Source organism: Lithobates pipiens, unplaced genomic scaffold (assembly GCF_037356315.1).
Source record: "Lithobates pipiens isolate NorthernLeopardFrog02 unplaced genomic scaffold, aLitPip1_a1.2 Scaffold_25, whole genome shotgun sequence".
Taxonomy (NCBI): domain Eukaryota; kingdom Metazoa; phylum Chordata; class Amphibia; order Anura; family Ranidae; genus Lithobates; species Lithobates pipiens.
The window spans coordinates 163886425-163910059 of NW_027507787.1; the positions used below are offsets into that span (position 1 = coordinate 163886425).

The following is a 23635-nucleotide window of genomic DNA, read 5'->3' on the forward strand; positions in this document are numbered from 1 at the left end:
CCAACCGAGCGCCTGATTTTTTGTCAAAAGGGCGTGTGCCAGGATCTTGTCTTGTAACTAACGGTACACAATTGTTGTGCAACAAACACAAATGTAGTGACGTACCATGACAAATTTAAGCTCTTGAGCGCCACCCTTTGGGCCCATTCTGCTTTGTGTTTGGTGAGCATTAATTCCGAGCGTATGTGTGTTTGTACTTTTGACTTTTGTGTGACGGATTTGTGTACTGACCATACGAAAATCAAAATTTACCAGCCTGTCATCCAACATTTGTTGGCAGAAAATTGGACACAAATTGTCAAAAGGAGTGTACTAACGGTAAGATTTTAGGACAGCAGTCTGTCAACAGACAATCCCTTTGCTAACAATCATACTGTGTGTACAAGGCTTAATTCTTCAGATCTACCTGAGCTGTGGATCTCTGCAGCTCCTCCAGAGTTATCATGGGCCTCTTGGCTGCTTCTCTGATTAATGCTCTCCTTGCCCCGCCTGTCAGTTTAGGTGGACGGCCATGTCGGTTTGCCCAATCAGAGAATGGTTTGTATTCATTGAGTAAATGCAAAGCATTCTCTGAATGGCACCCATGCTGTCCAGCAAGACAGCTGCTCAGCACAGAGCTGAAGAGCTAGTGGAGATCACTGAAGTAGCGATGCCTACTACAGTGATTTCCAGCTTCTAGAGCATCTTACTCATTCAAGAGTTTTGATGAGCTTTCAAAAAAATTGCACCAAACCCGCTGCATATAATAGAAGTCTATGGGTGAGTGCATCTAACCCACAAGAAAGTGCAGTGTGCCTGCCGTTCAGTGTGAAAGCAGCCTAATTCCCTTTCCTTTCCCTTTTTATCAGTGCTAAAGTGCAGTGTATATGATGTTTAACATGCTGACCTTTTACTCTTCCATCTTTTGCTGGCATCACTAAACAGGCTGCTAGAAAGATCCCAGGTGAAATGCACTTGATATTACTCCACCTGGGACAGGAGTCGGCACTACAAAAAATGCATCAGCTTATGTGACTCTTGCTACCCCTGTGGCCACTTGTGTCTGTCGCTGCCAGCGCTGGCTCCTTGTACTCTGATGCTCTGGAATGGCGGATTGACAACCCATTGAACGTGATCTAGGCGTGATCTAGGCTTGCCAATCCACCATCCCAGAGCATGAGGTCGCTGGCCACATCAGAGGACTCCATGGGCTTTATGTGGCTCAAGGGCCATGGGTTGAGCAGTCCCCCCCCCCCCCCCATATACATAGTTGCATGGGCCCAGACTGGTCCAATCTAGCAATGTGAAAAAGTGACATATCTGGAATTCATCTTTAACCACTTCAGCCCCGGAAGGATTTACACCCTTAATGATCAGACCATTTTTTGCGATACGACACTTTGTTACTTTAGATAATTGCGCTGTTGTGCAACGCTGTACCCAAATAAAATGGATGTCCTTTTTTCCCCACAAAGCTTTCTTTTGGTGGTATTTGATCACCTCTGCGTTTTTCTTTTTTTACGCTATAAACAAAAAAAGGACGACAAATTTGAAAAAAAAAAAATATTTTTTATCTTCTGCTATAAAACATGCCCAATATTTTTTTTTTTTTTAATATAATTTCTTAAATTCCAGACAATATGTATTCCACTGCATATTTTTTGTAAAAAAAAAAAAAACCTCAATAAGCGTATATTGATTGGTTTGCGCAGAAGTTATAGTGCCTACAAAATAAGGGATAGATTTATGGCATTTTTATTATTTTTTACTTGTAATGGCGATGTTCAGCGATTTTTAGCAGGACTGCGACATTGCGGCAGACAGAGACATTATTACAGTGATTAGTGCTAAAAATATGAACTGACATTGTACTAATGACACTGGCAGGGAAGGGGTTAACATCAGGGGCGATCAAAGGGTTAACTGTGTTCCCTGGAAGTGTTTCATAACTGTATGGGGGATGGGCTGCTTGGGACAACACATCTTCCTGCATAGCAGAAAGACAGGAACTCTGTGTCATCTCTATGTCAGAAAAGAGATATGCCATGTTTACACATCCCCATTCTGCCTCTGCGGGGAACGATTGCAGGCAGTTGGCTGACATTGAATCCACTGATTGGCTCCCCCGCTGGGCAATGGCCAGAACGCCATCTACAAGCCTAACATACATCTACAGCGATTCACGCAGCTGAGCCAGTCTGCCGGAGTATAACTGCAGTGGCTGGTTGGCAAGCGGTTAAAGTAGCACTGAAGGCAACAATTTTTATTTTGGATAAGATAAGGAAGGGTTTTAACCTCTGTAATTTTTTTTAGCCATCTGTGTTCCATTTTCCTTTTCCCCTTTTGTCCCATAGCCACAACTGGAAATGAGAAGAAATCCCTCCAAGGTATGGGGATCCCTGGTTGTCATTAGAACTAGTGTCCCCATTGGAAGATTTCCCCTCTGATCCTGTTTTGGTGACCACTCAGAAATTGGGATTTTCCTTTGCTTTTATTTTCCGTCATCAGGATAAATTGAGAGAATGAATCTGGCTACCAGGCACACAGTCAGTAATAAAAGCCTGACAGGTGTTCTAATCCCTCTCCATGCATTTCAAAACTAAATAGAGAGTTTAAGCTTCAGTTATATTTTAAGACAAAAGGAACCCTGTGAGGAACAGGGTGATGGTCAACTTTGGCGGCCAATTAGAAGTGAAGGCTGAATGTTATTTCTCAGGGCGGGTTTACTAGCGATTACAATGGTGGGCCATGCTTGCATAAATGTGTTGAAACAGCCACTTGCAGCCTCCATCTGATAACTATGGGAGGAGATTTACTAAAATTGGAGCATGGAAAATCTGGTGCAGCTCTGCATAGAAACCCATTGGCTTCAAGTTTTTTTTGTCAAAGCTTAATTGAACAAACTTAAAGTGGAAGTAAACCCCTCTATCGTTTTCAGTCAAGGAAGCTGCCATCTTGGCCTCTAATGATTCTTCAACTGCCATAATGCTGCACATGTGATCAGTTATGAAACCAGCCATTGGATGGTTTGAAAGTTTGGTTGAGAGCACAACAAATGTGAAAGTTACCATTTCCGGCATGCCGGGAATGTAAGTGTTCCTTGAAACTGGGTTTATTCCCAGTTGAAGTTAGAAGTTGATTGGCTACCATGCACAGCTGCATCAGATTCTGAGTGCTCCAGTTTTAGTAAATCTCCCACTTCGTAACCAATTGAAAATGGACAAGTGCGACTCGCAAACTCTATACCAGGAAGTGACTGATGAGGACTTTTTAATCATATTTGCTTTTAATAAAAGCTTAAGATTTAAAAACATTGAACAGACTATTAAAATTACATTAATATGTTTAGGCTTCCATGAGATTTTAGTGATTGGGTTTAGATCCACTTTAAGCTGAAAAGCTCCAAGCATGAAAAGTAAAATTAACTCAGTCGAAAGCAAGTTTCCTTTATTAAAAGGCCCATGGTAATATAATTACTACTTTGGACACATTCATTTAAAATGTACGGTATATATAAATGTGAATTTTACGATTGATTATTTTGTCTATTCTTCTAATTTGCTGTTCTGCGCCATACACTGTTTATATTCCATGAACCATAGGACAGACCTATGCTTTATTTTATGGCCTGCGATGCCCACAGCCTTATCTCTCAAGCTGAATCTCATATTCATAAAGAACGGCCTTTGATAGAAAACAAAGATGAGGGACTGTGAAATAAACATCAAAGAAAACACCAAACAAAAAAAAAGACCAGTGATCAATGAGCTCCATTAATATTAGATATTAAATCTCAGCGGAGGCGTCTCATGTTCCTCCGCTAATTCTGGCTGAACTTTAAGTCTATGTGTTGAGTTTATTGTGCGGCTGACATGATGAGCAGAGATCAAGGCTGGTGTCAAGTCTGCGCAGGTATAAAAGGCCAACCCTAGTCAAAGCTGATATTTCAGTTTTGGTGATTGCTGGCAAGTTGAATCAAACGTTCACTTCTTGTATTAACACTTTGAGGGTTTTTATTAAGTCTGACATCAAAAGATATTTGCTGCTTCTATAATATTACAATGCAATGAGATTATATGTTCATTTACCATACTTGAAGAGTTACATGTGTAGACATTCAAAAACGCTGAGACTGACGCTGGCCACCACCTTTTTGGGTGTGATGTCAGCAGCCCCATAGGACTCAAGTGACACTGTATAGCGGCGTTTCTCAACATTTTTACTCCATGGGGACCCTTGAAAAAATGTTCAGGTCTCATGGAATCTGTACTAAAACCAATATATTGGGAGTCAGTGGGAAAAATTCTTCTTACATGAGTGGTCAGTGGGAACAATGCACCTTGCATTGGTGGTTAGTGGGACGAATACAACTTACATTGGTAATCAGTGGAAAGATACCCCTTACATTGCTAATCAGTGTGAAAATGTCCCTTACATTTGTAGTCAGTGTGAAGAATGCCCCTTTACACAATGATAATCAGTAGAAAGAATACTCCTTACATTGGTGGTCAGTGGGAAGAATGCCCCTTTCATTGGTGGTCATTGGGAAGAATGCTCCTTACATTTGTAGTCAGTGGGAAGAATGCTCCTTACATTTGTAGTCAGTGGGAAGAATGCTCCTTACATTGGTGATTAGTGGGAAGAAAGTCCCTTACTCAGTGGGAGGAATGCTCCTTACATTGGTAATCAGTGGGAAGAATGCTTCTTACATTGGTGGTCAGTGGGAAGAATTCCCCTTACATTGGTAATCAGTGGGAAGAATGCTCCTTAGATTGGTGGTCAGTGGGAAGAATGCTCCTTACACTGGTAATTAGTGGGAAGAATGCTCCTTACCTTGGTCAGTGGGAATAATACCCCTTACATTGGTGGTCAGTGGGAAGAATGTCCCTTACATTGGTAATCTGTGGGAAGTATGCCACCCTTAGGCTCATCATACACCCTACAATCTGTACAAACTGACCTTCTTTAGATCTATCGACAAGTATGTAGTGTAAGGGCCATCTTGGTTGGATACAGATTGATTGGATAGATTAGGCAGGTCTTTATATTTTTCGTTTTAGTAAATCTAAAGTTGATTGTCCATATAAAAATCAGACAGACCTAGAAATAGAACATGTTTCAAATCTATCCGACTGACTAAATTCCGACGGACTAAAATCGGGGAAACCGTTTGTCTGTGTGCTGGTTTGGCGGACCAAATAAAACGCAAGGGAAGCTTCACTGTGCATGCAGATGTAATCACACCTGCCTGATGCCATTCCTGAGAAGCTCTGCACTGTTGGTGCCCCGATCCCGTAGCTGAATCAACTGTAGGAGACAGTCATGGCGCTTGCTGGACTTTCTTGGGTGCCCTGAAGCCTTCTTCACAAATGCAGTAGAAACGTTTTTTATGGGATTAAGTTAATTTTCATGGCAAAGAGAGACTTTGAAAATATTTCTTTACACTTATTTGGTTATAATGCTGCTGACTCTGCCAAGTTGCATTGTACCCAGAAATATGCAGGTACCATCCAACAGGAGGTCAATCAGCCACAGCACAAGAACCGGCCGCTTAACCTCTGTAGGTAACCCTGGTTGAGAAAGACTGCTGTATAGCTTTCTCCCTCACTTCTCCCCCAGAAACTAAAAGATTATGTAGGGAGGATCAGAGGACAATTTTTTGAGAAGATATTTGAGAAGTTTTTCCTCTTCTTTCGACAGAAAATTAAGGAAATTTTCCCCGAAAGGGAATAGATGGCACCCCATAGTGGTTATAACCATTCCTTCACCTTATACAAAATGTGAAAAAAGTTTTGGCTTTAAACATATTTAAATAAAAATTCATAAAGGTTTTTTCATATCTTGCATACATTATGTTTTTCAAAGAATTTGGACTTAAAAAAAAATTACCTCCCCAAGAAATGTAATTTAAAATGTATTTTCCTTTGAACAATGTAGTAAACCACAAGCAAAAGGACAATAATTCCAATCCCCGCTTCCTTAATTAGAGATTATTTGCTTTAATGTGCGGTAATTGCACTGGCCTTCAGACTGAGTTGAAAACTTAATTAATCCTCTGAGTAACACTTTTTGTTTTAGAGAAGAATGGAAATATCTCCTCTTTGCCAGATTTGTGTGAAAGCAATTGGAAAAAGTTCACTTGTAATTAATCAAATTACTGTAATATGAACATTCGGCGTTATCTTAAAGGGGAGTTCCAGATCATGTTGCTTTCAGACATTACAAATAACAGCAAAACTCCTGTTTCGCTATGTACATATTGATGAAAACTTGTCAGGGCAAGAATATGGGGAAGCTATGGCGGATCTCCTTCTAAAAATGATAGAACCCTTGCTGTTATGCCGATCAAGGGGCTTCAGTGATTTCTTAGTCACTGACCTGGAAAAAGAATGTATATTAGAAAAGTAAATGAAAAAAGAAAGTGGGAAGAATGAGGGAAAGGAAAGCAAAAAGATGGAAAAGAAGTGAATAAAAAATGAAAAAAAAGGAAAGCTAAAGGAAAAGAGAGAGCAAAAGCTAAGCAAAAGGAAGACAAGGCAAGGAAAGAAAAACATCTGAAAAGAAATTAAAATGCAAGGAATTTAAAAGAAAAAAAGGAAGGGTAAGGAAAGTAAAGGATAGGAAGAGAGTGAGGGAAAGGGAGGGAAAGGGAAAGGAAAGGAAGGGAAAGGGAAAGGAGCGGACAGAAAAGGAAATGAAAGGACAGGAAAGGAAAGGACAGGAAAGGAGTTTCAAAAACAAAGGGAAATGTGGAAAGAAAAGGGAAGATATGAAAAGTAAAAAAAAAAAGAAGGGGAAGGGTAAAGGGAAGGGAAGTTAAAGAAAAGGAAAGGAAAGAAAAGGGAAAGGAAAGGAATGCAAAAAGAAATGGAAAACAATAGGAAGAAAGGAAAGAAAAGAGAAGAAAAAGAAAAGAAAAGGAAAATGAGAAGGAAGGAAAGGGTAAGGAAAGGAAGGGAATTCAAAGATTAAAACTATAGTAAAGGAGGGGAGAAGGTAGAATAGGAAAATAAACAAAGAAAGACAAGACATAAAAAAAGCAAAAAAGAGAAGGAAATGATTATAGTTATTCTTTCATTCATTCATTCTTTTCACATTTTTGTGCCTGCTGGAAAGGCCAATAGATATCCAGAGAGTACGACCAGCATTTACAAGCTGCTGGAGCTTAGTATTCAAATAAGTCAGCCTATATTTTTTCCTCCTTTGTTGGTTTACTCTAAGCTTAATGTAAGCCTTTCCGGACCACTAAACCGGCAAACTCCTGAGGTTTAAATTAAATCTAGGCAAATATTTAAAGAAATGTATTCTAGCGAGCAGAGCTTTACTCACGCCGGGTGTTTCATAAGACGACAACGCCATAAAATCCGAAATGCAAATAGGGAGACGCCAAAGGAGAATATGCTACAGGCTTCGTCCTTTATATTGTGAGCAAACAGCATGCTCAGGTGAATTTCTAGTGCAGCCAGCGAGTAAACGACTTGGGCTAATTACCATACAGATAGAAGGGCCATTTGAATGGCACCTACGAGTAATCAGGGTAAAATAAATTAATCATTTATATAAAAGCCCTTTCACCTAAGATCCTGAGAGCAAATATGTATTCTTCCTGAAAACAAAAGGAGAGGTAAAGGGGTTTCAGCTGTCAATCCATGTAATGACAGCAAAAAAAAAAAAGTTATATTTGGTCTTAAGATTTCCCTAAAAAGTCAACTTTTGAGCAATTTCGTTACATTGTGACTCAAAATGTATTCTAAACTCCAGGCAGATAATAAAATAATATGATTTGATCCAGTAATAGTTTCATTAAAGGTTAAAGCTGAACTTTAGATAAATATAAGACATAAATGTATGTAACGTTGTATTTCTTTAACCACTTCAGCTCTGGAAGGTTTTACCCCCTTCCCGACTAGGCAATTTTTTGCGATACTGCACTGTGTTGCTTTAACTGACAATTGCGTGGTCGTGTGTTGCTGTACCCAAATAAAATTGATGTCCTTTTTTCCCCACAAATAGAGCTTTCTTTTGGTGGTATTTGATCACAAAGGGCTAACTGTGTTCCCTGGGAGTGTTTCTAACTGTGTGGGGGATGGTTACACTGTAGGAAGACAGAGAACCGTGTTCCTGCTTGGCAGAAACACAATCAACCACACAACCATCTTCCTTACTAGCAGAACGGCGATCTGCCTTGTTTACAGGCAGACTGCTGTTCTGTCTCTCTCCAAATGATTTTTGGGTTTCCGGCAGACGTCGGGCTTCCGGCAGACTTCGGGTTCGCTGGACCCACTGATTGCCTCTTTCTGTGTCCAATGAGTGCGGGAGCATGGCTCTGGTGGTGCACGCCCCAGAGCCTTGAAAAAAAAAACACATACTGGTACGTAATTTTACGCTTGAGTGTCACCCTGCCACAGTAAATGTACGTAGGGCGGTCTTTCAGCAGTTAACGCGTTATTACATTTATTTTTTAAAGGTAAAGCAATGTAAGTACCTGAATGGGACTTCGGTTTCTTGTAGCCATTAGACTGGAACTAAAGCTGCATTTCAGGAATTCAGACATTTTGTAAAAAATGCATGCACACTATAAGTTAAGCCCAAAGAGGTAAATGAGATCTCCTGAACTTATCTCTATTATTCACTGTATATCTGATAAGTTAATGACTCTGCCGGAATGTACACTGACATTCGGGGCTGTGAGAGAGCGGAGCAAGGCACATCGAGCAGCAAAGCTCACTCCTTCCCTCTAATGCTCATTCAAAGAAGCCTTTGTATTTTATGAATGAGTTCACATAATACAAAGGCTTCTGTGATTAGGCAGGAGGAAGGGAGGGACAGACATAGCAGCTGCACAACTCTAATGTTAAAGATGCTGAGACCTGAAGGCTCCTGGAAAAAAAAAGAGAGAGCCGTCTTCTGGCAGTGCAATAATACTGTCAAATGCAAATGATAGCGATAAGCCAAGGAGATGTCATGCACCTTCTTGGACCTAATTCTTAGTGTACCTTCACTTTTTACAAAGAATTCAGCATTAATAGTGGCCTAATGCATGGAAGCATACTGATGGAAAGAACAGAGTGAAAGTCTGCTGCTTTTCTTTTAACTGTCTAGTCATGGGATGGGCAAGGTACAGCAAACTTATGGCCTTAGCAGAGTAGTGGTGATCCCTCATTGTGCCTTCACTCGGCTAGTGAAGGATCACGGATCAAACTGAATTGTTTAACTCTTGCAGACTGCCTGCCTGCAATGTACTGCAGACAGGCAGCCTGTACAAGCACAGAGATATACCTGTATATCGCTGCCTGTTTCTGGGTACAGGGAGCATTGTTATCTTAAGGTGTTAATGTTCATGTACATTATCTTCTGGTTCCTGGGCAGGAGGCTTCTACACCCCAGAAGAGCTCCACAGTATCCTTGACTTGTAGTGTAATGTAAGAAGGGTTGGGATTTAAGTGTCACGCCACTGCTAAGAGGTCCAGATACAACTTTATTCCATTAAAGGTCAGGAGTACAGATCAAGAAATAGCCAACATGTTTTGGGGGTCTACGTGCCCCTTTCATCAGGGCTTGACTGACAATCAAGTGAACAACCAGTGGTGCAGTGGACCTACAATAGTATTTATTTCAGTGTAAGTTGAAAGCACAAGCCTAATCATCAGCTTGTTTGGCAGCCTACACTACTGGTTTGTTCACTTGACTGCCCATGATTAAACTTCGGGGGCAGAGTGAAACACATTGGGGGCATGACTTGGCTAGAGTCTGAGCTGAGGCTGTCACATATCCACAGGGTCTTGCAGTAATGTGCAATGCATAGGAACTTTTTTGTCTGTTATAGCCTGGAACAAAGGTTTGAAAAAAGGGAAAGGACTTGTGCTCAAAACTTAGGGCACAGCTCTCTGTCATATGGGGTGACCTCAAGTGGCCCAAGAACAGTCTAAGAAATAAAAAGGATGCGTGACCCATATGAGCCTAACTCTCATTACCTGGATCACCCGCTGGTGGCACTGTGCTTCCCAGAGCAAAAGTTTGTAGTTTCAGTGTCCACCATTGGGAATTTCCCAGCAGGCAGCAAATCGCAGTAATCAGTTTCCACCTGATGCTAGCTGCTGGGAGGGTATTTAGGTTCCCACATACTAGTGCCTCTCACATCAGTTATTTGCTTTGCTGCCAGAGTCTGCTTGCCATTTATTTTGATCTTGGCCCTGACCTTGCTCCTTCCCTGTATCCTGTACCCTGCTGACTCCTATCTGCTCACCTGGTTCATGATCCTAGTTCTGGTTCCCCCTTCCCATCTGCTCCCTGCAGGGCCGGGACAAGGAGTGGGCAGAAGGGGTGGGTGCCCCAGGCACTGGGATATCAAGTGACGTGTGAGGGGGCCCACCATGAGGTGACTGGGTATTTGTGTTGGGAAGGGGGATTGGGGGGCATCATGGGATAATAATTGATCTAGGAAAGGAAATTTGGAGGGGTGGTAGAAGTGGTGATTTATGGGGATTTGTGTTGGGAGGGGTGTGGAGGGAGAGGAATTGTGCTAGGAGGGGGGATTTATGCTAGAAGTGGTGATGTGGTAGAAGGGGTAGGGGAATTGTGCTAGAAGGGGATTTTTTATTTTTTTGGGGGGGAGGGTGGGGGGTTGTGTGCTAGTGGGGATGATTGGGAGGTATTCGTGCTAGGAAGATTTGTGCTGGGAAGGGGATTTGGAGGGGGAAGATTATGTGTACACGGAGGGGTAGAGAATTTATGCTTGCCAAGGTGATTTTCTTTTGGGGGTGCATTAGTGCTGGGGGATTTGGGGGATGGGGAGCAAATATTTGTGCTCCTTCTTGTTAAAAAAAACAAAAGATTTGTGCTGGGAGGGGGGATTTATGCTTAGGGGGTGGATTTGTACTGGGAGGAGGGGGGATTTATGCTTAGGGGTAATCATGCAGATTAGATTAGCACTAAAAAAATATTCAGGGGAGGATTTTTGCTGACACATAATGCTCATACATCTTGGAGGGTGGCGCAGTTTGGCATGCTCGATCTGGACTGGTTACCTGCATCTCCAGTCCTTCCCATCTACTTCATGCATCTCCAGTTTGCCCAGTTTATCTGTGTTCCCCAGTTTTGTGCATGTATTGTATATAGTCAGTGTATCAGTTAGGCTTTCTATTACTCTGTTATTTTGATTTTTGCCGTTGGGGTATAATTCTCACAGTCCAGTCTCAGTCTCCTAAATGTAGCCACACAGATCTGGCCTTCCCTGTTGCTGATTCCTGACGCCAACAGTATGTTAATTTTCAAGACAATCAAATAAATACATGTTTCAGGGATTAAATACTCCTTTTTCATCGGGGCTCAAAATATTGGCAGTAATTAAGGGTAAAACTGGACAGAAAATTTCTTAAGAAATGGAAAAAAAAGACGTATCCTCTTGGATTACCCAGCAAATGCACCTTTTAGTAGAGCAAATAGTTTGTTTTGGCCAACCTGGCCCAAATGAAATAGTTAAAGGGTCAGTAAACCGAACATTAGTCCTATGCACTGTTTTTCTGAAACAAAAATGATGGACCTATGGGAATATCAGATTTGTAAAACTGTCCTTACCTTGCAGCCATTCTACAAGGTAAGAACAATTTTAATGAACTATTCAAGTCCAAAACATGTTTGGTTTAGAAAAACTGTGCGCATTTTTAGCAAAGCTACGTTTTCAAAAGATCTATGTCACCAGCAAAATCAATATGTGGAAATTAAATTTAATGACCATATCCCGTCACACCAAACTTCTATTTCATGTCTATTTCTTCACCTTAATATATTCAGACAGTCGCCCAACAAAGTACAGATGCATTTCCAATACCCGGAAGCATCATTTCATTGTCACTTGCCTCCATCAAATCAATATCAATCAAGCATCTAATTTTCACTGTACAGAAAGCAGTCCATGTTTGTGGAATTATCACTCTCACTTAACTTCATGCCGCCAAGGACTCACCATCAGTCTTATGGATAGAGTGGGGAAGAGCTACGTTTTTCGGTGAGGTTTTAGCTTTGAGGCTGGGTTCACACCTCCGTGTGGAGCGGCTCATAACAGAGGTCTGGTGCGTCCCTGTTCTCCGTTTCAGGGAGGAATCCTTACAACTGCTTAAGGGTGTCCTGGCCTTAACCCTCTTTCCCCCAAAAATACAAAAAGGATTGTTAAGAGAAATAAAACTTCTTTTACATCCAAGAAGTGTCTGGCACACAATGACTTTACCATCTTTGCACCCACTATGCCTCACAACCCACCACATATTGAAGGATGTCAGCTTCCTTTGGCTTGGAAAGTTCTCATTAGACATGTGCATTCGTTTTCGTCCGAATGCATTTTCGTCCGAATTTCAGCTATTTTCGTTTTCGTTTTGACAAACGATAACGAAAGCACAAAATCCGAAAAACGAAAGATCCGACATAAATAAATGCTTTATTTTCGTTTTCATTGTTACAACAGTTCGATATAGAATAGGAGATTCGACATGACTCTGACAACAATCTGTGTCTATAGAACCTGTGGTCGAATGTGCTTAACCTTACCTCTATTAGTCCAAGATTATATAGAGAAAATATTCGACAGAGAAAAAAGATTTGACAGAGAGAAAAGATTCTGCAAGTTACTGTCCTAAAAAGTGTTTGGGGACCCGGGTCCTGCCCCAGGGGACATGTATCAATGCAAAAAAAAGTTTTAAAAACGGCCGTTTTTTCGGGAGCAGTTATTTTAATAATGATTAAAGTGAAACAATAAAAGTGTAATATTCCTTTAAATTTCGTAGGGGGGGGGGTTGTCTATAGTATGCCTGTGAAGGGGCGCATGTTTCCCGTGCTTAGAATTGTCCCTGCACAAAGTGTCATTTATGCAGGAAAAAAAGTCCTTTAAAATCACTCGCAGCTATTATGAATTGTCGGCTCCCTTAATACAGAGAACACTCATTGAAAGTCATTGATAAAAAAATAAATAAATAAATAAATAAAAAAAGCGTGGGGGTCCCCCAAATTCAATTACCAGGCCCTTCAGGTCTGGTATGGATATTAAGGGGAACCCTGCCTCAAATTTAAGAAAAAATTTGACGTGGGGTTCCCCCTAAATATCCATAACCAGACCCTTCAGGTCTGGTATGGATATTAAGGGGAACCCCGCATCAAATTTAAAAAAAATTTGACGTGGGGTTCCCCCTAAAAATCCATACCAGACCCTTTATCCGAGCACGCAACCTGGCAGGCCGCAGGAAAAGAGGGGGGGACGAGAGAGCGGCCCCCCCTCCCTCCTGAACCGTACCAGGCCACATGCCCTCAACATTGGGAGGATGCTTTGGGGGTCCGTGACCCCTCAAAGCACCTTGTCCCCATGTTGATGAGGACAAGGGCCTCATCCCCACAACCCTGGCCGGTGGTTGTGGAGGTCTGCGGGCGGGGGGCTTATCAGAATCTGGAAGCCCCCTTTAACAAGGGGACCCCCAGATCCCGGCCCCCCCCCCTGTTTGAAATGGTAAGGGGGTACAAAAGTACCCCTACCATTTCACAAAGAAAGTGTAAAAAATGGTTAAATAAAACAAACACACTTTTGAAAAATTGAAAAATTACACTTTTATTGTTTCACTTTAATCATTATTAAAATCACTGCTCCCGAAAAAACGGCCGTTTTTAAAACTTTTTTTTGCATTGATACATGTCCCCTGGGGCAGGACCCGGGTCCCCAAACACTTTTTAGGACAGTAACTTGCAAATTAGCCTTTAAAATTAGCACTTTAGATTTTGAACGTTGGAGTCCCATAGACTTTAACCACTTGCCGACCGCCGCACGACGATATACGTCGGCAGAATGGCACGGGCAGGCATATGGGCGTATATATAAGTCCCTGCCTGCCCGCGGGTGGGGGGCCCGATCGGGCCCCCCCCCGGTGCCTGCGGCGGTCGGCATTTCTTCGAGAGCGATCCGGGATGAGGGGGCGGCCATTCATTCATGGCCACCCCCTCGCGATCGCTCTCGACGAATGGAAATCCCCCGTGACATCACTTCCTCTCCTGTAATGTAAACACAGGAGAGGAAGTGATGTATTCTCTCCTCCGTGTCGGTATTTTCCGTTCCGACACGGAGGAGAGCGGATCGGTGAGTTGCACCAACACTCTACACACACAGTAGAACATGCCAGGCACACTCACACCCCCCCTTTACCCCCCGATCACCCCCCCAATTACCCCTGCCCCCCAGTCACAGTGACACCAATGTCATTTTTTTTTTTTTTTTTTTGCATTGGTGTCATTTGTGACTGTAATAACTGTTAGGGCAGTTAGAGTTAGCCCCCTTTAGTTCTGATGTACCCCCCTAACCCCCCCAATAAAGGTTTAACCCCGTGATCACCCCCCGTCGCCAGTGTCACTAAGGCTGGGTTCACATTGCAGCGGTTTATGAGAACGAATGTGATTCGCACCGCACTGCAGTGCAAATCACATCCGATCTCTGTGCGATTCGAGTTCAGCCATTCGCCGCACCCGCCACACCCGCCGCACCCGCCGCAAATTCGCACGGGACCCTTTTTTTGGCCCGCAGCAGAATCGGATCGCATGGGTGTTCACACCATGCGATCCGAGTTTGCAGATCGCACTGCGATATGCGAACTGATCTGGGGGTGTCAGTAACATTTCACTGACACTCCCAGCAGTTCGCATAGGGCAGTGTGAACTGCCGCCGGGAGGCATGCGATGCGGGAACCCGCCGCGCATTCGTGGCGTTCCCGCATCGCTCCAGTGTGAACCCTGCCTAATAAGCGATCGTTTTTCTGATCGCTGTATTAGTGTCACAGGTGACGCTAGTTAGGCAGGTAGGTATTTAGGTTCGCCGCAGCTTTTTATAGCGCCAGGGACCCCCATATACTACCGCATAAAGCCCCCTGATTGCCCCCTAGTTAACCCTTTCACCAGTGATCACCATATAACTGTTACAGGTGACGCTGGTTGGTTAGTTATTTTTTTTATAGTTTCAGGGCACCCGCCATTTATTACCTAGTCTCACTAGTGTACCCCTAAATTTAGGGGTGTCTACTTTCCAAAATGGGGTCATTTGGGGGGGGTTTGTGCCATCTTGGCATTTTATGGCCTTCAAAACTGTAACGCCCTTAGAAAGCCTGAAGGCGGTGCTTGGTTTTCGGGGCCCCGTACGCGGCTAGGCTCCCAAAAAGTCCCACATATGTGGTATCCCCGTACTCAGGAGAAGCAGCAGAATTTATTTTGGGGTGTCATTTCACATATGCCCATGGCATGCGTGAGCAATATATCATTTAGTGACAACTTTGTGAAAAAAAAAAAAAAAAAAAAAAAGTTTGTAATTTTCCCGCAACTTGTGGCAAAATATAAAATATTCCATGGACTCAACATGCCTCTCAGCAAATAGCTTGGGGTGTCTACTTTCTAAAATGGGGTCATTTGTGGGGGTTTTGTGCCATCTTGGCATTTTATGGCCTTCAAAACTGTAATAGGTAGTGAGGAGTGAAGTCAAATATTTACGCCCTTAGAAAGCCTGAAGGCGGTGCTTGGTTTTCGGGGCCCCGTACGCGGCTAGGCTCCCAAAAAGTCCCACATATGTGGTATCCCCGTACTCAGGAGAAGCAGCAGAATTTATTTTGGGGTGTCATTTCACATATGCCCATGGCATGTGTGAGCAATATATCATTTAGTGACAACTTTGTGAAAAAAAAAAAAAAAGTTTGTAATTTTCCCGCAACTTGTGGCAAAATATAAAATATTCCATGAACTCAACATGCCTCTCAGCAAATAGCTTGGGGTGTCTACTTTCTAAAATGGGGTCATTTGTGGGGGTTTTGTGCCATCTTGGCATTTTATGGCCTTCAAAACTGTAATAGGTAGTGAGAAGTGAACTCAAAAATTTACGCCCTTAGAAAGCCTGAAGGCGGTGCTTGGTTTTCGGGGCCCCGTACGCGGCTAGGCTCCCAAAAAGTCCCACATATGTGGTATCCCCGTACTCAGGAGAAGCAGCAGAATTTATTTTGGGGTGTCATTTCACATACGCCCATAGCATGTGTGAGCAATATATCATTTAGTGACAACTTTGTGTAAAAAAAAAAAAAAAATTTTTTTTTTGTCATTATTCAATCGCTTGAGGCAAAAAAATAAAATATTCAATGGGCTCAACATGCCTCTTATCAATTTCCTTAGGGGGTCTACTTTCCAAAATGGGGTCATTTGGGGGGGTTTTGTACTGCCCTGCCATTTTAGCACCTCAAGAAATGAGATAGGCAGTCGTAAACTAAAAGCTGCGTAAATTCCAGAAAACGTACCTTAGTTTGTAGATGTGACAACTTTTGCGCAAACCAATAAATATACAATTATTGACTTTTTTTTTACCAAAGACATGTGGCTGAATACATTTTGGCCTAAATGTATGACTAAAATTGAGTTTATTGGATTTTTCTAATAACAAAAAGTAGAAAATATCATTTTTTTTCAAAATTTGCGGTCTTTTTACGTTTATATCGCAAAAAATAAAAATCGCAGAGGCAATCAAATACCATCAAAAGAAAGCTCTATTTGTGGGAAGAAAAGGACGCAAATTTTGTTTGGGTACAACATTGCATGACCGCGCAATTACCAGTTAAAGCAGCGCAGTGCCAAAGTGTAAAAAGACCTCTGGTCATTTACCAGCAAAATGGTCCGGTCTGAAAGTGGTTAATAGGGTTCTAAAGTATGCTATATACTAGCTCCATCGAATCTTCTTTATACATTCGACAGACACCATAAGCCTTCAAAGACAGATTCGACCGTAATTCATGTGGATTTTCGGACGAATGCAATTTTTGAACGAAAAACAAAATAAATAAAAACGAATTTCGGGAGTAACTAAATAAATTAAGTTTTTAGACGAAAACGAAATTCCGAAACGAAATATTTTACTCTGCACATGTCTAGTTCTCATTAGACTGGACCAGGTCAGAGACCTTACTTCAACAATAAGACACGGACAGCAATAAAAAGATTACCTATTCCCCTCTCTGCTAAAAATGTGCTTTTTGTTTTGTCTGTTGTTTCCATTGGAGAGATTGCCCAATACTTATTGTTCCCACAGTAGTCCTATCCAGGAGCCACTGTAATTAAATTTACAGGTACTTTCCTAAGATTAGTTCAGAGGCAGCCAGGCACATGGCAACAGTTTACGATGTGGCTCATCAATCAGTCTAGGGGATGTCTTTTTAGGATTCTTATTGCTGAAGAACTTGGATGGGGTATAGGCTGGAAACTCCTCCAGTAGGAATTGACTGGCTGCACCAGACCTCAGACTATTGATGTGCTCTTCAGCTACCTACTGGGCACACCTCCTCAGGGATTGGCTGAAGTCCCATAAATATTCAGTCTCCTTTTTTGACTTTCCATTCCACTATGTCCCCAAAAAAGTCTATAATGGGGGGGGGGGGGGTTCAGAACCTACAGTCTGTGGAACTCAGAACATCCCAAAGAAATGAACATCTGCTCCACTGATTACAGATGAGCCAAGAAGAATTGAATTTACAAAGCATCCTAGTACCCTAAAGTATCTAGTAGGGGACTACACCACTATTAGGGATACAGAGAATAATAAATACTGGAGGTCATCTATGTCAAACTAGAACTACCATGATTGAACTGGGGTGGAGACCTTCAACGCCATCTATCTTCCATGTATAATGCCTTGTTGACATAGATATTCTGTGTTTCAGAGTTTCGGGCATGTTAACTGAAGGACTAACATTTTCAAAGCCTTTCAAACAACAGAGATGGGATAATGTAACTATAACAGGGTGGTTCTATAGTTTTCACACCCCTCACCCCACCCTAGACAATACCATCTACACTGAAGTGTAAATTAAGCTTTGGCGCTAAAACCTTTTTTACGTGCACTGTGGGTGCCCAAATTATGTATATGTGTGAGGTGATCTATTATCTCTGCTGATGATCTAAAGAATTAATGTGAGCTAATGTGGAAATCTCCCAAAATCCACTATATGCGTGATATCTGCCAAAATGCGTGTGTTAAGTGTGTGTCTATTGACTTGTAACTCAAAAATGCACATGTGTTGCAAGAAAATAGTGAATAAATCGCATGGAAATAAACCATTAAAAATAATAGTACATGTGTGCTTAGTAAAAAAATCATATGCAAACCATAAACCAATATCTATAAATTATGCTCTATGTTCAGAATCCTCAAAAAGTGACAATCAAAAAGCGTTTGTGAGAGTACCAAGAAAAAATAACAAAAAATCTTTTAATGTCCAACAGAAATTTTTTTTTTTTTTTTTTTTTTTAAATCGCATCATTTAGTTGCTGGAAAACGCATGGAATTTTTGTCAAATGAGGGGGGTAGAGCAAGGTGACTAGTGCAGAAGGGTTAAATGCATTCCTCTCCGGTGCGCCACTCTGTGTTAGGAAAAAGGTATATATATGCGCTCACCAGACCAAAAACCCACAATGGGTTAACCGAGCAGTCACAGTATGAGCCACTGTGCAGCTTTCCTTGGGCTCTGCTTCTGCTGTGCTGGGGGAATGCTTTACACTTTTCCTTCCACAAATAGTCCGTTTAGCAATTACACATAGGAGGAAACAGAAGTACAACCATAGTGCAATACTGTTGTTGAACGATTTATTTATTTAAAAGTCAGGTTACTCACAATATCCAATAAAGACAGATCGCCTTAAAAGTAACTGCGCCGGCGTTGCTGCTTGTATACCAATATGAGGTGCACGTCCTAGGCCACGCCCTACGCGTTTCGTCAGAGCGACGTCATCTGGAGCTCCAGATGACGTCGCTCTGACGAAACGCGTAGGGCGTGGCCTAGGACGTGCACCTCATATTGGTATACAAGCAGCAACGCCGGCGCAGTTACTTTTAAGGCGATATGTCTTTATTGAATATTGTGAGTAACCTGACTTTTAAATAAATAAATCGTTCAACAACAGTATTGCACTATGGTTGTACTTCTGTTTCCTCCTATGTGTAATTGCTAAACGGACTATTTGTGGAAGGAAAAGTGTAAAGCATTCCCCCAGCACAGCAGAAGCAGAGCCCAAGGAAAGCTGCACAGTGGCTCATACTGTGACTGCTCGGTTAACCCATTGTGGGTTTTTGGTCTGGTGAGCGCATATATATACCTTTTTCCTAACACAGAGTGGCGCACCGGAGAGGAATGCATTTAACCCTTCTGCACTAGTCACCTTGCTCTACCCCCCTCATTTGACAAAAATTCCATGCGTTTTCCAGCAACTAAATGATGCGATTTAAAAAAAAAAAAAAAAAAAAAAAAATATTCTGTTGGACATTAAAAGATTTTTTGTTATTTTTTCTTGGTACTCTCACAAACGCTTTTTGATTGTCACTTTTTGAGGATTCTGAACATAGAGCATAATTTATAGATATTGGTTTATGGTTTGCATATGATTTTTTTACTAAGCACACATGTACTATTATTTTTAATGGTTTATTTCCATGCGATTTATTCACTATTTTCTTGCAACACATGTGCATTTTTGAGTTACAAGTCAATAGACACACACTTAACACACGCATTTTGGCAGATATCACGCATATAGTGGATTTTGGGAGATTTCCACATTAGCTCACATTAATTCTTTAGATCATCAGCAGAGATAATAGATCACCTCACACATATACATAATTTGGGCACCCACAGTGCACTTAAAAAAGGTTTTAGCGCCAAAGCTTAATTTACACTTCAGATTTTCAGCCTACCCCTACATTTAGGGACAGGTTTCAAGCACAGGCAGCTTTAACCTTTGGAGTTCATTTTAATCCATCTTTATTTGATTTCACTTAGTTTTCCCCCCAACCTGTGGAGTGAACAGGTAGAATTTGTCCATAGCGCAATCTTATTTATTTTATTAATACCATCTACACATTCCATGGCAAATGAAGTACGGTGGTGGTGCTACCAGTGTGAACATAGATGTTGGGATATCTTTCTGACACTCATTAGAATTATGTGAACACAGAGGAGAAGCTACTTATGCATCAGCAACTGGTTCCAGCTGCGGAACTACTAGTATCAGCATGTCTCATAATACTGAGATGCTCCTGGTGCCTCCATCAGCCAATGGTCTTCAGAACAACTATGGATGACGGCCACAGGTTTAAGCAGCTTAGCTACACATCAACTACGAAACAATCTACCTTATGCCGTCAATTAAAATGCAAATTCCAGGTATTAAAAAAACACATGATTTTGCTGTGTAAAAGGCAGCAATTTCCATTATGATTCATCTAGAAGCACTCACATCTGTCAGCTGTCTGGGCCTCCATGTGGACAAGGTCAGCCTCCTTATCTAAGCCCATTACAGACCTGGAGAAATGAAAAGAGAGAGAGAACACGGTGAGATTCTTCCAACAAAGACAGTTCCAGATAGACACATTATTCAACCACATTGTATTTTAATTGCCTGACCAATGTGGCAGAAATACCACAAATTGTCTATGCATTGAGAATTATAATAGGAGAGCTCTTCCTGGTCTCATCACTCTTGCCAAGGAAACAATACAGGTTAGGTTGGGAAAAAAATTACTAGCAACATGGCTGCAGGTGCATTTGTGAAAGTGGTTTCGCCCTAATCTGATCTCGTTTTCTAATTGGCAATACTAAGTTCTAGAAAATTAGTATGTTTTCTGCATTTGCACCAGAATGGACCGACGGCTCTGCAGAGCGAAATTTGGAGGTGGATTTTTGGCAGCATGCAACAAAATGTAAAATCTGCATAATCAATAGTATCATAGTTTTATGCTTAACCTGATATTATTTTTCCCTTTATAAAAACACTTTTATGGGGTACAATTTAAAGTGAATTTAAAGCCAAAAACAAGAAATAAATATTAAACAAATTAACACTCCTAAGATGAGATGTCTATGATAGTTTTCCACTTTTTAGGATTTTTCCCTTTACAAGGAAAAGCAGGACTTTGAAAGTAACAAGCACATCCATATATATGTGTGTACATATATATATATATATATATATATATATATATATATTTATGGTGTAGAGCCCTCTGACCGATACGGATAAGGATGACAAACAAGGATAACATAAACTCGCTTACTTGAAATGGACCTGAAAGTGTGCCCTGGTCTAACGTACGGTATACCAAAATAAGGGGGCATACCTTAAAATGAAATGAATATGAAATGGTGAAATGAGTACTCACATGAGGAGTATGCTAGAGAAAAGCCCTGATAAAGGGGGCGGGTGGGCGGGTATCGCGCACCGGAACCGACGAGGAAGATGGGCGAACGGCGGGTTATATACACGACCGGGCTCCTCCCATAATTTCAGGCCACCATACTGGCCTTTCTATTTATGGTGTAGAGCCCTCTGACCGATACGGATAAGGATGACAAACAAGGATAACATAAACTCGCTTACTTGAAATGGACCTGAAAGTGTGCCCTGGTCTAACGTACGGTATACCAAAATAAGGGGGCAAAAACACTCAGGTAGGGGAAGCATTTTATTGAATCAAGACTGTTACTGGGTGAGTTTGACGAAGGCCTGGGCCATCTCAACTTGCGGATTGGGTATGTAGCGGGCAAAACAGGAGGACTTCCATCTACCCAACTTTTTGATAACATGGACCGGGACCCCTTGGCGGGAGGCCGTCGAAGCTGCCCCGATACGAAACGAATGTCCAGAGTAGTGGGCAGGATTGAGGTGAAGGATGCCCAGGAGTATCCTGACATGTTCCATGAACTGGGCTGCGTTGAGAGGTTTCGTGTGAAAGGGCAGAAGCGGGCCAGTCCCTGGTTGATCGGCCAAAAGGGTCAACAAGCGGGTGAGAACAGTGACCGGGCACCAGCGGTTGTAGGTCTTATAGAAGTGAATGTCCGTGCCTGAGCCAAGCTGCTGTGTCTTGGAAACCGCTAAGTGTAGGATGAAGTGGTCCTCGAACCTGACTAGATGGTGCTTGCACAGCATGCGTGCCGAGGGGCTACTGCAGGTAAACTCGCCTGGTCGCAAGAAGCCGTAGAAGGCCAGATGTATGGCTGCTTGCAGGACGACACTAGCGTGGAGACCGAAAGGTGAAGAGGCCAGAATATCTGACATGTCCCTGAACACTTCACCTGTGATAGGCAGCCGTTTGGTGCTGGACACCGGCCGACGCTTCTGAATGCCGCGCATGAGAGCCCGGACGGCGTGGTAAGTGAACAAGGAGGGCTTAGTAGGGTCCTGGAGGGACGTGAAATGTTGTACCTCGGCCAAGTACAACCGGATCGTATTAAAGGACAATGCTAACTCGGAATGGCAGTAAGAAATGAAGGCAAGGACTTGTTTGACCCGGGAGGACTCTGTGATGTGAGACGACGCGAAGCGGCTAAAGGCCCTCCAGGCCGATTGATAGGCCTTGCGGGTATTGTTTGAGAGGGAGAGATCAATGAGTTGAGTTGCTGCTGCGAGGTGTGGGGCTAATCCAAGGTCAGTTGAGACCAGTCCGGGATAGCTGCTGATGTTGGTCCGGCTCCGGGCACCTGGTCAAAAAACGAAACAAAGTTAAAGCGGGAGAGGGCATCCGCCGCCTGATTAAATTTACCGGGGACAAAGGAACAATGAAGGTTGAACTGAAACAATAATGAGAGCTGGGTCAGTCGTCGCAGGAAGGACATAATCTGTAGAGACCTGGACCTGCCTTTATTAATGATCTCCGCAGTGGCCAGGTTATCTGTAGAAAAAACCACCGTCTGGCCCGACCAGCTGCGGCCCCACGTGTGTGCAGCGGCTACAATGGGATATAACTCGAACAGGGAGGACGTCTCAGTGAAGCCAGGAATAGCCAGTATCTGGGGAGGCCAGGGGGCTGCGAGCCAGAGGTTGCCAAAGATCGCCGCAAAGCCCGTGGAGGCCGCCGCGTCGGTCACCACCCGAGGTGAAAGGGAGGACACGGAAGGGACGAACAGGGACACTCCATTCCAGGAAGACAGGAATTCCTCCCACATGGCAAGGTCTGCTATAGCTGCGGAATCCAGGCTGAGTACTTGCTCCGGGTCCTGAGAGTGGGACAGTAAGGCTAACAGGCGTGACACGAACGAGCGCCCCTGGGGGATGATGCGCATGGCGAAATTAAGCATGCCAAGAAGAGATTGAAGCTGTCTCTTGGTACAAGTCCTGGCACGGGTGAAGTCCCTCAGGACCGACCTGATGCGGGTCAGTTTATCTGGGGGAAGGCTGGCCTGCATAGTGTTAGTGTCTAGGCAGACCCCGAGAAAGGTGATGGCCTGCGATGGACCCTCCACCTTATGCTCGGCAATGGGGACGTTAAGATTATTGAAGACTGCCCTCAATTTACCCAGATCTCGTGGAGGAGAGCCGGGTGACTCTATCAGCAGGAAGTCATCCAGATAATGAATGACTTCCTGACACTGGGCTACGTGCAGCAAGATCCATGCGAGAGCCTGCGCAAAAGTGTCGAAGAGCCAGGGACTACTCTTGGATCCGAACGTGAGTTTAGTGGCAAAGTAGTACAGCTGCCTCCACTTGATGCCATGCCAGCACCAGAGGGATGGATGGATGGGAAGAAGCTTGAAGGCGTTTGAGATGTCGGCCTTGGAAAGCCAGGTACCTGTGCCTGTTTTAAGAATGGCCTGGATGGCCATGTCCACAGATG

General features: G+C 42.8%; 1 protein-coding gene across 1 annotated transcript in view; it reads right to left on the minus strand.

Annotated features, from left to right (window-relative positions):
• SORCS3 (sortilin related VPS10 domain containing receptor 3) overlaps window positions 1-23635 on the minus strand; it is a 962887-nt gene that overhangs the window by 355940 nt on the left and 583312 nt on the right. Inside the window, exon 6 of the mRNA XM_077455086.1 lies at window positions 20263-20327. Coding sequence (XP_077311212.1) covers window positions 20263-20327 — 65 coding nt within the window. The remainder of the gene's footprint in view (window positions 1-20262; window positions 20328-23635) is intronic.